Below are 13,967 nucleotides of genomic sequence, written 5' to 3'. Positions count from 1 at the left end.
TCAAATATAAAATCTATTTTTATTTTTTGGTTACTACACGATTCCATGTGTTATTTCATAGTTTTTATGTCTTCACTATTATTCTACAATGTAGAAAACAGTAAAAATAAAGACAAATCCTTGAATGAGTAGGTGTTCTAAAACCTTTTGACCGGTAGTGTATATATCTTTTTTTTAAGAGTCGATTTGCCTGGCTACCCATCCACATCGCTCCGGCTAACTGATGTTTCGTCTCCGCGATGAGTCTGGATTTGCTGCCCTCTCTAACAATTTCTAGAATGTCAACACAGGTTTACCATTCGGATTGGCCCCAGAAACCGATGGGTTGGGCCTCCCTTCATGATGATGCCATCAACTTTGATACTCTGATTAGTTAGATATACTAGAGACCATCCAATCACTGATGGATTTGTTTTACACAATGCCCCTCATTTTGAAGTCAAACAAACGACTTCTAGGATGACTTTTTCAGACTGAGTGTATGTAGCTATCAAGAGAGCAGAGGAAATACATTCAGGGTGAATGGTCAGGCAACTAGGCCCTATGGTGTACATGTTAAGGGACTTAAGTGTAAAGGGTTTAGGGTATAACTTGGCTCTATGTACCAGACTGAAGGTTAATATCTGGAGTCTGCATGTATTAGCATACATTAGCATCACAGGCGGCTGGTGGCACATTAGTTGGGGAGGACAGGCTCATTGTAATGGCTGGAATGGAATAAATTGAATGGTATCGAACACATGGTTTCCTTGTGTTTGATACCATTCCATTCAGTCATTATTATGAGCCGTCCTCCCCTCACTAGCCTCCTGTGGTTAGCATACATTCTAGAGCTGGACATCCATTTGTATGTGTGGGCGAGTGTCTCAACAAATGCGTGTGCTAGTATGTACACATGGTGTAAGTACTACGTGTAGACTTGTGTGTATATGCAGTATGTGTGCTCATTCATGTGTGTGTGCAGGCTGGAAGGAGCTGATAGAATAAGTGCATGGTTAGCTGAAATGAGGTGCAGCGTGTTATCTCCACGACTACAGGACTACTACTGTGGATTTAGATACACCAGCATATGTCTCTCTCTCTCTCGCTCTCTCAGGTAGTGTTGTCAGCCTGCTGTTTCTCTATCCGCCATTTTGATTCAGTACAGCTGTCCCTGATAATGTACTGTTCACTCAATCACCCTCTCTCACAAACACACACACGCACACAGCTGTAGCCCTATTGCACAGGGTTACCATGGAAATGGCAAATGACTATGTGAAAGGCTGAGAAGAAGAGAAAAGAGCCACCACATCAGCTGCAGTGGGTGTGTGTGTTTGTGTATGTGTGTGTACGTGTGTGATAGAATTGTGAACTGGCCCACAGATCGATGTCGAGATGTTTTATGTCCTGCTGTCTGATCTAATGACATGGCTGTAAATAAGAGCCAAAATGGCAGAATGGTTGCCTGAAATCGAATGGCGTGACTGTAAATTAGATCTAGAATGGTGGTGGAAGGGTGGGTGATTTCTTCATTGTGAGAAATTGTCTCCTCTCACACTCAGCCCTGTCATTTGTGTGTGCGTGCGTGTGTTTTCTGCTCACTCTCGCCCTCCCTCCACGGTAAAGACTCGCTGCAGGCTCTGGGTTGGTAATAGCTTTCCTGACTCAAATACACCAATATTTACACACACACACACACACACTCTGGGAGGGAGGTAATTATACCCAGAACACGGTCACACCCATGATGACATGCTGGCAAAGACCTTTCTGTTCCCACTTACATCCTGGCACACATACTGGCATACAATTGATTCTATTATGCTAAATTATATTCTATATAAGAATGTTAAATGAAATTATATTCTATATAAAATGTTAAATTATATTCTATGTAAGAATGTTAAATGATATTCTTATCGCTACATTTTATTGTGTTGTGTTACATTGTAGATCGTTACATTCTATTGTAGTCAGTGGTGACGTGTAGAGGATGCTGCCAGTGCCAGAGGCTCAGGGAGTTGCCTTAGATACTGCTGGAAGGAGGACAGGAGAGGAGGGAGGTGTGAGAGATAACAGAGAGAGTGATAGAGGAAGTGGGGAAGGATGACTCGGAGAGGGGAATTGGTGTGAAAGAAAGATAGATAATGTTGCCTCACTCATCTCTTCCCGGTGTGTCTGTGTGTGCAGGTGTGTGGGATGTGTTTCTCCCTGCATGTGTGTGTATGTGTATGATATACAATGAGATAGTCTGGTGTCCTTGAGAGTCAGTAAAGGTGGACATGGTAAGTAGCTATATTGGCTTGAAGCTGTCTGAGCTGTGGTTGGCTGTTCTGGTTGTCTGCGCTACTGGGCTGGCATGGCTAGTTGCTGATAGGTGCTTAAGAACACATCACTTCAAACGACACAGCATTCCTCTGTTGATGACAGATTTCATTTTTGATTTATTACAATTTTGATTTAACCTTTATTTAACTAGGAAAGTCTGTTAAGAACAAATTCTTATTTTCAATGGCGGTCTACCCCGGCCAAACCCTCCCCTAACCCGGAAGACGCTGGGCCAATTGTGCGTCGCCCTATTTGACTCCCAAACACGGCCGGTTGTGATACAGCCTGGGATCGAACCAGGGTCTGCAGTGATGCCTCTAGCACTGTGATGCAGTGCCTTAGACCACTGCACCACTCGGGAGGCCAAATGACTATTGAATGCATAATGACTGCTGAATTCATCAGAAAGTGAAGTATCACGACAGATCCATATGGTTCAATGTCAACTCACTCATGAACGATGCAGTCAACTCATTCCAGACTACTGGATGAGCAACCAAAGAATTAGATATAGAAATGCCTCCGGTTATTAGGTTTCTGTTTTTCACTAACATTGCTGTTCACACATTCAAAATGGGGCTCTTGATATCATATTATAAATATTATTACACATTAAAAACAAACATGGAATGTTTTCTGTTTCTCTTTCTCCCCACTTCTCTCCCAATCCTTCCTTCCTTCCTTCCTTCCTTCCTTCCTTCCTTCCTTCCTTCCTTCCTTCCTTCCTTCCTTCCTTCCTTCCTTCCTTCCCTCCCTCCCTCCCTACCTCCCTCCCTCCCTCCCTCCCTCTCCTCTCCAGCCCGTGAGGACTACTTAGCAACATTTAAGGGATCAGAGTATTTCTGCTATGACCTGTCTCCCAGCCCCATCCAGTCCTCCAGCGATGAGATCACCCTGAGCTTTAAGACCCTGCAGAGGAACGGCCTGATGCTCCACACAGGAAAGTCGGCTGACTACGTCAACCTGGCCTTAAAGAACGGAGCCGTGTCACTGGTCATCAACCTGGGGTCCGGGGCTTTCGAGGCCCTGGTGGAGCCGGTTAACGGGAAGTTTAACGATAACGCATGGCACGATGTCAAGGTCACGCGCAACCTGAGACAGGTAACCTGGCAACAGCAGGGGAGGGGGATGTGGGAAGGAAGGGGGAGAGGGGAAGGGGGAGGGGGTTATAGAGAAAGGGATAAAGAGGGTGAGAGGGAAAGACAGGCTGAGAGAAAGAGGGTGTGTGTGTGTGAGAGAGGAAGAGAGAGAGAGAGAGAGAGAGAGAGAGAATGAAAGAGGGCATATCTTTGCTAAACTCACTGTATGTATGTACAGTATGTATGCGTGTGTGTGCACTTGCGTGTGTCTTTAGCGTCAAGGCTGGGGGTACAATGGTGCTGCTAACTGTAGTCTTCTGCTGTTTGCCTGTGTGTGTGTACCAACTACTAACTACTAACTGTACTTACTAACCTGCTAGTAATACTAACTAACCTCCATCCATGGAATGTGTCATACTACTAACCTGTTGCCTTCTCCACTCCTCTCTAACCTCCACTGGCCTTCTACCTTTTCTTTTCTTTTCTGGAAGTTGTTCTGTTCACACTTTTTGCTTTCCTTTCTCCCCGTCTCCCACAAAGCACTCAGGCATTGGACACGCTATGGTAAACAAACTCCATTGTTCGGTAGATACCATTCTAATTGTTTCTTAGTTTGGGTTTGTCTATTTTCTTTTTCTGAGCCGTAGAACAACTAAAACTATACTAGGACAGGATGACGGCGGTTGGTACTCTACGCTTATCACTCCCCTCCGAGCCACACAATTTTTTTCTACCTTTCTTTTTACCTTTGTCCAACATTCACCTCATCTCCCTGTGGTTGATATGTAGGCGTGTCCTGATTGGCTCATCCCTCACTTGCACGCGACTGGCCGCTCCCCATGCATGGTACAACTTCATGGTGCCTCTCTGATTGGTCCATTAGACACAGAGAAAGGCCAACCCCCCTCCCCCACTGTTTTAAAATCCTAATATCTTTCCATTCCTCCTCTGTATGCTGTCCATCCTGCTGTTGTCATTCGTTTTCCCGTTCCTGTCTTCCTCCTGCTGTTGACTGCATGCAGAGAGAGGAGGCTGCATGTGTGTGGAATGACATGACTAACCCATCTAACGCTCTGCGTGTCCGTGTGTGAGTCAGTATGTGTGTTCACATCATTCAGACCTGCTGATCTGACTAACTCCCCACTCCACACACTCACATACGCACCCACAATCTAACCCATCACCCCTACCCGCTCACACACTGTAACCCCCAACACCATCATCACTACTAACATCTTGTTTATCACTAAACTCAACACAACTAACCGCAATGACACCATTTACTAACACACTACAAACTACTATTCTACTAACCTGGAACTGACTACTAACTATTAGCTAACACACTAACAGCTGCACGCTAACTAACACACTAACCACTGTGGCTGTTGAGCCTCTGTTGAGGCCTTACTAACACTTGCCTGATTTACCTGGTTAGCTACTGATGCTAATGCTATATAGTCAGGGTAATCCTTGTTAGCTACTAATACTAGTGTTATATAGTCAGGGTAGTCCTGGTTAGCTACTGATGCAAATGCTATATAGTCAGGGCAATCCTTGTTAGTTACTGATGCTAGTGCTATATGGTCAGGGTAGTCCTGGTTAGCTACTGATGTTAATGCTACCTATAGCCACGGTAATCCTGGCTAGATACTAATGCTAGCTATAGCCTGAGCAAGCTACAGTACACATGTTACTCTAATCTACCCAGTGGGTTAGCCGTTGTTGCTAATCAACAACAAGCTTGTTTGCGTTTTATAGAACCAATGTTCATCATTTGGTTGTACTCATGGCAGATCAATTACAATTGGTTGTGGCAAAAAGGTCAAGAGGTGTTGTGGATTCACTGACAAAGAAGACTGAGTGCTGCTTTTCTTTAGCATCAACGTTGCCATAAGAAGTTCAAACTCGACACATAACTTATTACTGCTTGAACTGGAGCCTGAAAATTATTGAAAATAACATATGTTGGGTGACTAGATTCCCTAATGCACAATAGGGGACATTGATTTGGAGCAAATTCCGCCATCCAGTTGAGCTCAATCCACCCACTAGGGTTGGATGGTATCCAGATTTTCATACCGTCATTCAGTTTCTGTATCATATAGTATTTGCTATTACCGTAAGTGCACACACGATACACACTTTTTTTTATAGAGTATTTGCTATTACCGTAAGTGCACACACTATACACACTTTTTTATTTACAATTTAGTGCACCGGGGATCTTGATCCAGGAGTGGATTGAAGGCCTCTAATCTGGGTACCAGTCTTTTTAGCTAACATTCCACTCCTTGCCACTCCATGTCATTGCCAAAGATACTGTCCTTTTGGCAATCTCAACGTTCAAAATGTAGCTGGATTAACGGCGGAGTTGCTCTTTGGTTGTTTGAAATAACATGAATATTTTCCATGACAACATGCCGAGCCTCAAAAATGTAAATAAAAATTATAACAAAATCAAAAACAAACATTTAGCTGTTAGCTAGGCAAGTTGTTGTATTGTGAGGCTTAAAATCAAAGCAAATAGGTTTTGTGGTTGTAATTTCAGTAGCCTATATATTTAGTTTGAGGATTTAGACTTGAGCTAGCTACTTTTGACAGACTAGTTTCATCTGGACAAACAGAAAACGGTTGCTTAGCAGCCGTATAGGTGTTCCATGGAGAATAAAGTGACCAATATTTGGATAATCATTGTGATTGGAAGATAGCTGTGAGAGCTATCAATTAGGATTAGGATCAACTCCTCTATTCTCCTCGAGCTCATTAGTGATAGAATGTTCATATTTGAAAATTGCAGAAAGGCCAGTCTCTTTGGCAATGGCAATGTTAGCTATAGAGTCTGGTAGTCAGGCTAGAATGTCTCTGCTGTAACCAAGAAGCTTGTTCTTGATATCTAGCCACTTAGCTAGCAAGTTAGCAAACCAAATGCAAAGCTGGATACCTGAGCTGAACATACTTTATTTGACACATCTTAGTTTTCTTAAAGGTAAACTTATAGTTTTAAGCACCGGTGTAGCACACACTCGCGCAGCCACCTCAAGGCTGGGGTACCCCCAACGGTATTGAAAATCGCACCCTCGTTATTTCGAATTACCCTGGTCTATGGTATAAAGGGTTATTGCTTAAGCCCAACACCTACTCTCTTGCCTTGTGCTCATGGTGATATTTAGGCAGAACAGCAGAGAAGTCATGCTTTTTGCGTTGTTCAGAGTGGAGATACAGAATTGAGGCAATGAATCTACAAGAAACACGACCCCCCCCCCCCCCCCCCCCCCCCCCAATTCGTCAACCCACTATTGTCTGTGGATGAAATGGGGAGTTCCACATTTCCTCCATGCAATGCAAGAGGTATAAATTGCCTATTAGTCAGCTAATTTTAACAAGGGGGCAAGCAATGCTAAGCTAATACCATAGATGGCAAAATAATGAACATAGATAGCTACCATGTACCTAAATATTGGAACTGACTGTTAAGATGCAAAATAAAGGAAATAAATGTATGGGTGAAGGTCACCCCCAGGGCAGAATTTATATGCATAGCATCTTGTCCATGATGCCCTGAGGGGAAATGACTTCAAGCACAAATTAGTAAAATGCTTTTAGGGCAGTTTTATGTTATAATCAAGTCCAGGACTCTACGATTTCCATGACTTGGAGCTTGACTCGGACTTGGACATTGTTGACTTGAACTTGGACCCAAGTTCAAAGACTTGTGACTTTGTCAAGTAAAGTCCATCCCTATCATTACATGTATTTCCAGTATAACATCTTAGCTACAACAGCAAATGTTAGGTAGCTACAGTATTAGCAAAATATTTTAAATTATAAACTTATCTTGAAAGTTTTTTGGACCGCAGCCTCTAGCACTAACAAGGGAATAGTAACTTGACTACAGCTTGAGTATAAAGGACACAGACTTGGACTCAGATTTGCATTTGTTCTACCTCTATGACAGATCTGCCCTGAGAACGGAATTGGTTCCATAATACTCTAACGAGCCCAAACCACCTCATGACACAGACAGGAAACATGTCCAAACACAGCTAAACCAATGACATCACAGAATAAACACAGTTAGACCAATCAAATCACACAAACCAAACACAGCTAGACCAATCAAATCACAGACCAGTCCCAAACAATTGACCAACCAATCCAATCCAGCTGACCAACCAATCCACTGACCAACCAACCACAGCCAAGACCAGACCACCTCCCCAGACCCTACCAAGCCAGAAAGGGGCAGACTAATTCGGCTGGCTAGCGCGTAGCGCTGCATTTGGTGTGAGTATAGCGTGTCCTTTCCCTGTGCTTTGTTGCATAGGTGACCATATCTGTGGACGGCATTCTGACCACTACGGGCTACACCCAGGAAGACTACACCATGTTGGGCTCAGACGATTTCTTCTATGTGGGAGGAAGTCCCAGTACTGCCGACCTCCCTGGATCTCCTGTTAGCAACAACTTCATGGGCTGCCTCAAAGAGGTGGGGAGCACACACATGCACACTAACACACTTGTACACATCTACACATCATACACATGAATACACACATCTACATATGCAAAAATCCTTCATATACAGAGCTAGGCCTACATGCTTATCTACACACTCATGATCTCATACTGTATACAGTAGTAAGGGACAGAGAGATACACACACACACACACACACACACACACACACACACACACACACACACATTTGGCAGAGGCACACACACACCATCCTCCCTTGTGCAGGCTGCAGCATCAGAGAGAATCAGCGATGAGTGTTGCTGAGGGAGCAGATGCAGCGCTAAGCGCTAACATGCTAATTAGCTCTGCCACCGAGACCGTCTATCCATCCGCTCTGCTCCAAAAAAGGGCCAACAGCGCACACACACGTGCACACATAAACACGGACATATGCACAAAAATGCATGTGCACACAAATAAACAGACACATAAAAACTCACAAACAAACTGACAGATGATGTGCCAACAGAGTGATATCAGCTATTTTAAGCTCAGGGGTTAGGTTTAGGGTTAGCATTAGGGTTATGGTTAGAATTAGGGTTAAGGTAAGGGTAAGGGGTTAGGTTTAGGAGTTAAGGTTATGGTTAGTGAAAATAAGTGAAAATAAGATTTTGAATGGTTGTGGTCCCCACGAGGATAGAAGAACATAACGTGTGCGTGTGGTTGATTGGAACTGATGGTGTTGTAGGCAGGCTGCTGTCAGAGACACATTTACATATCTAATGTGATCATATGCTAATCCATGAGAAATAATTAAGATGTACGACTGAACACACTCGCATGACTGATCATCAGCCCTGTACAACATTTCATGCACACCAACACCCAAACCCATGCACATACACACACATATATACACCCAAACACATTATTTCTCTCCCTCTCACACACACACATATAAAAGGGTATTTCAGTGATGCGTTTAGCTGAGTTCTGCACAGTTCACAGACAAAGGTCTGATGTATGAAAGCAGAATGTTTGTGTGTGTGAGTGACATTGCAGCCATGAAAATGCTACTCACACACTTGGGAGACAAAGATGGAGAGAGAAAGTGGTTCTATATTGAACCCTAATGAACTGAAGCCTTTTGCACTGCACCTCATAAGTTCTTCCTCGTCTCCTCTCCTCGTCTCCTCTCTTTTATCTAGACTGGTATGACAGCACAAGTTTGGAGGAAGCAACATGACAGAGCTACCTGAGGTTTCGCTTCTTCTGTCCAACTAGCTCTGAACATTGTGACTGAAGGAGAAGAGACAAGGAGAGGGACATACCAGACTATTGATTGCTCTCTTCCCTTAACTTCTTACCCATGACCCTTATCCTGACCCCTCAACCCTGACCTCTAGGTGGTGTATAAGAACAATGATGTACGGTTGGAGCTGTCTCGGCTGGCTAAGCAGGGAGATGCTAAGATGAAGGTAAGACACCGTAGTTTCTTATTCACTGGTCTCAAATCACATCCTAAACCTTCAGTAGTCTACTGCTGCACAGCTCTATTCCTCGCTGTTTCACTTTATTTTATTGCGTCTATTTGATGTAAAAATGTGTTACATTTTAAATGCACTTCCCCATCCATCAGGTGAGCGGTATGGTGGCGTTTAAGTGTGAGAGTGTGGCGACCCTCGATCCTGTGACCTTTGACACCCCAGAGTCGTTTGTGGCATTAAGCAAGTGGAGCGCCAAGAAGGCAGGGTCAATCTCCTTTGACTTCCGAACGACAGAACCCAACGGACTGATGCTCTTCAGCCACGGGAAACCACGACAGCAGCAGCGCAAAGACCCCCGCACACCCCCCACCCTAAAGGTAAGGACACACACACACATTAACCTCGCACCGACCCTCGCACACACACACATTCATATTATATTGATGTTTATACTTTTTGTTGGTGTTGATGTTCATGTTGTACTGTTTTTTTCTATTGTTGCCGTTACTGTTGCAGGTGGATTTCTTTGCCATCGAGATGCTGGATGGTCACCTGTATTTGCTGCTGGACATGGGCTCAGGAACCACCAAGACCAAGGCCATCGACAGGAAGGTCAATGATGGGGAGTGGTACCATGTCGACTTCCAGAGGGACGGGCGCTCAGGTATCTGATTGATTGATTTTATGTAACCAGGTCTAGGTGCCGTTTGTTATGTTTTGTGTTATATTTATTTCATCCCTATACTGTATCTACCTGTACTTGCACTATATATAGAAAAGAATGTGGACACCCCTTCAAAATGTGTTGTTTCGGGCTATTTCAGCCACACCCGTTGCTGACAGGTGTATAAAAATCGAGCACACAGCCATGCAATTTCCATAGACAAACATTGGCAAACTGTGACTTGCAACGTGGATCACAAGATGCAACCTTTCCAACAAGACAGTTTGTCAAACTTCTGCCCTGCTAGAGCTGCCCCGGTCAACTGTGCTGTTATTTGGAGGGGAAACATTTAGGAGCAACAGCGGCTCAACTGCGAAGTGGTAGGCCGCACAAGCTAACAGTAATGGCACCGGTGAGTGCTGAAGCGCGCATTGCTTAAGAAAATTCCTCGGTTGCAACACTCACTACCGAGTTCCAAACTGCCTCTGGAAGCAACATCAGCACAATAACTCTTTTTCGGGAGCTTCATGAACTAGGTATCCATTGCCTAGCAGCCGCACACAAGCCTAAGATCACCATGCACAATACCAAACATCGTCTGGAGTGGTGTAAAGCTCGCTGCCATTGAACTCTGGAGCAGTGGAAAAGCGTGCTCTGGAGTGATGAATCACGCTTCACCATCTAGCCGTCCGACGGACGAATCTGGGTTTGGTGGATGCCAGGAGGACGCTACCTGCCACAATGCATAGTGCCAACTGTAAAGTTTGGTGGAGAAGGAATAATGGTCTGGGGCTGTTTTTCATGGTTCGGGCTAGTTCCAGTCAAGGGAAATCTTAATGCTACAGCATACAATGATATTCTAGATGATTCTGTGCTTCCAACTTTGTGGCAACAGTTTAGGGAAGGCCCTTTCCTGTTTCAGCATGACAATGCCTCCGTGCACAAATCGAGGTCCATACAGCAATGGTTTGTCGAGATTGGTGTGTAGAAGAACTTGACTGGCCTGCACAGAGCCCTGACCTCAACCCCATCGCACACCTTTGGGATGAATTGGAACGCCGACTGTAAGCCAGGTCTAATCGCCTGACATCAGTGCCCGACCTCACTAATGCTCGTGGCTGAATGGAAGCAGGTCCCCGGAGCAATGATCCAACATCTAGTGGAAAGCCTTCCCAGAAGAGTGGAGGCTGTTATAGCAGCAAATGGGGGGGACCAACTCCATTTTATTACCCATGATTTTGGAATGAGATGTTTATGTAGTGTACCTGTTTAGCACCCGGTTTGTCCTCATTGATTATATTTTGCTGCCAAGTGGTTGTGTGGTGGGAATTAGTCTGCCTGGGAACATAGACCATTTTTAACCGTATCTTACTCTTTTTGTTTATGACAATGACAGAAGAAGAGAAGGACAATAAATGGACTAAACCTATTCTTGGATTTCTCTCTTTTATTCGATTGTGTTGGAATTATTCCCAGGTCACTACCCAGCAAGCACATTTCATGGGTGTTGTGGAACATACGTTTTTTGTGTCTTGATTTGTTCTGGGAACGAATCCATACGTTTCCTGACCGGTAAATCCGTTTTTTTAAACGTTCTGAGAACAGAAGTGAACATTTAGCCTGTTCTGGGAACATTCATTTTTAGGCTGCAGGGAGGTTCTGAGAACGTTTTACTCTGGTTCCTTGAACGTTTTCCTGGGAGGTTTTATTAACTCCCTAAGAATGGAAATGATAGGCTAGTTGGAGGTTTTTGAATAACTTCCTTAAAACGTTCACTGAATGTTTCAATAAGATTTTTAATAAAACTGCTAACTCCAAGCACACATATAAATTAATTTCCTTAGGCATTAATCATGCAAACACATTTCTTTTTTATTTGGATACGGCATCAGTGAGATTCAAACCAATAATCTTCTGTTCTTTATAGATGGAATTCGTCCACTGCGCCACCAAGATGGAGCTAGCATGCCATGTTTTTTTTACCCATACAAAGCTTTTCATTTTATTCTATTCAAACAGACCCCATTTCAAAGGAAACAAGCACTCATTAAGATCAGTTGGGGACAATTCTCTGAAATGTTCTTGTGGTTTTTATGGATTGTTTTCTTTAACGTTCTCAGAACAATTTGAGAATGTGACATTTCATAGAACCAGGAGGAAACTTGTAGGAAACATGCTGACGTACTGAGATTCTCACAAAAGAACATTTTGTTTCTTAACGTTCTCGGGAACAATTTGAGAACATTCCCAATGTCAAACCAGTCCAACATTTTAAATGAAATGTATCCATGGCTAGTCACTCGAACCCTACCATTTACCCCTTACCCCTGCACATCGACTGGGATGTAATGCAATACTCATTATTGTTATTCACTGTGTATTCATTCCCTGTGTCACCATTTCTATTATTTTTATTTCAATTATCTTTAACTCTGCATTGTTGAAAAAGGACCCATAAGTAAGCATTTCACTGTTAGTCTACATCTGTTCCCAGGAAGTTGTGGGAAGGTTGTATGCAAAATAATCATTGGACAACCAAGCTCTCACCAAGCTCTAAGAAACATATGGTTCTCAGAACGTTATGTGCTATCTGGGTAGTAAGTGGCATCATAACCTTCTTGGTATTTGCCATTACACAAGGCAAGTAAATTAAGAACAATTCTTTATTTACAATGACGGTCTGGCGAGGGGCAGAGGGGAAAGGTCTCTTAATATTTACATTTGAGCCATTTACCAGACTCTCAACTTTACAGTCAGTGCACCCTAATCATTGACCACCCTTCACCCTAACCTGCGTGCGTGCGTGTGTGTGTGTGCGTGCGTGTGCGTGCGTGCGTGTGCGTGCGTGTGTGTGTGTGCGTGCGTGTGTGTGCGTGTGTAGGTACTATCTCAGTGAACTCACAGCGTACAGCGTACACAGCTCCAGGGGACAGTGAGATTCTAGACCTGGATGATACTCTGTACCTAGGAGGATTACCAGAGGATCGCCAAGGACTCATCTTCCCTACTGAGGTGTGTGTGTGTGTGTGTGTGTGTGTGTGTGTGTGTGTGTGTGTGTGTGTGTGTGTATGTTCGCACACTTGAGTGTATCGTGTGTGTGTGTGTGTAATCTGTCTGTCTCTCCTCCTCTCTGTAGGTGTGGACAGCGTTATTGAACTACGGCTATGTCGGCTGCGTGAGAGACCTGTTTGTGGACGGTCAGAGTAAGGACATCCGTCGTCTGGCTGAGGTTCAGAGGGCTGTAGGGGTTAAGCCCTCTTGCTCCAGAGAGCCTCCTAAACAGTGTCTGTCCAACCCCTGCCAACACAGCGCCACCTGCAGGTACTACTGTACTACTTCATCGCCACTTACTCAAGTCAAGTCTACTGTCTACTGTACTATTTTGACGTCTGCCTGACTGTTTCTAAAGGACTACCTTCACTTTTAACTGAGTTTTAGGCAGAAATGTTTTGTTGTCACATACACCGGATAGGTGCAGTGAAATGTGTTGTTTTACAGGGTAGTATGATAGGTGCAGTGAAATGTGTTGTTTTACATGGTAGTATGCGACCCTGGAGCAAATGAGGGTAATTAGGGTTAAGTGCCTTGCTCGACAGATTTTACACCTTGTCGGCTCAAGTATTCGAACCAGCGACCTTTTGCTTACTGGCCCAACCGCTACCTGCTGCCCCGTTGTCAATAAAGCACCTTGAATTTATATATTTAATTTAGCAGACGGTTTTATCCATTTCGACTTACAGTCATGTGTGCATATATTTTACGTATGGACGGCCCTGGAAATCAAAACAACCCTGGCGGTGAAAGTGCCATGCTCGACCAACTCGACCAATAGGACCCTTCGCTAAGCCCCCGCCCCAGACTTTTGGCCAACCAATCGCAGCGCTCCATTGGATAACAACTGTCGCTAACCAAGCTCTAGTACAGCGCCTAGGACAAGCTTTAGTGAAGGGTGAATTGAGGAATTCC

General features: G+C 44.1%; 1 protein-coding gene across 36 annotated transcripts in view; it reads left to right on the top strand.

Moving 5' to 3' along the window:
• Positions 1–13,967, top strand: part of nrxn1a (neurexin 1a) — a 67,594-nt gene that overhangs the window by 25,332 nt on the left and 28,295 nt on the right. For 14 of the 36 annotated variants that reach the window (XM_036955810.1, XM_036955807.1, XM_036955805.1 and 11 more), the window contains 8 exons: positions 3,110–3,411; positions 3,930–3,953; positions 7,717–7,878; positions 9,257–9,328; positions 9,490–9,714; positions 9,854–10,001; positions 12,883–13,013; positions 13,138–13,322. In XM_036955810.1, coding sequence (XP_036811705.1) covers positions 3,110–3,411; positions 3,930–3,953; positions 7,717–7,878; positions 9,257–9,328; positions 9,490–9,714; positions 9,854–10,001; positions 12,883–13,013; positions 13,138–13,322 — 1,249 coding nt within the window. Of the gene's footprint in view, positions 1–3,109; positions 3,412–3,929; positions 3,954–7,716; positions 7,879–9,256; positions 9,329–9,489; positions 9,715–9,838; positions 10,002–12,882; positions 13,014–13,137; positions 13,323–13,967 lie in introns of all 36 variants that reach the window. The other 22 variants (XM_036955788.1, XM_036955782.1, XM_036955779.1 and 19 more) reach the window with 3 other exon arrangements.

This window comes from Oncorhynchus mykiss, chromosome 20, assembly GCF_013265735.2.
Source record: "Oncorhynchus mykiss isolate Arlee chromosome 20, USDA_OmykA_1.1, whole genome shotgun sequence".
Taxonomy (NCBI): domain Eukaryota; kingdom Metazoa; phylum Chordata; class Actinopteri; order Salmoniformes; family Salmonidae; genus Oncorhynchus; species Oncorhynchus mykiss.
This window is presented reverse-complemented; position numbering and strand designations above follow the sequence as displayed.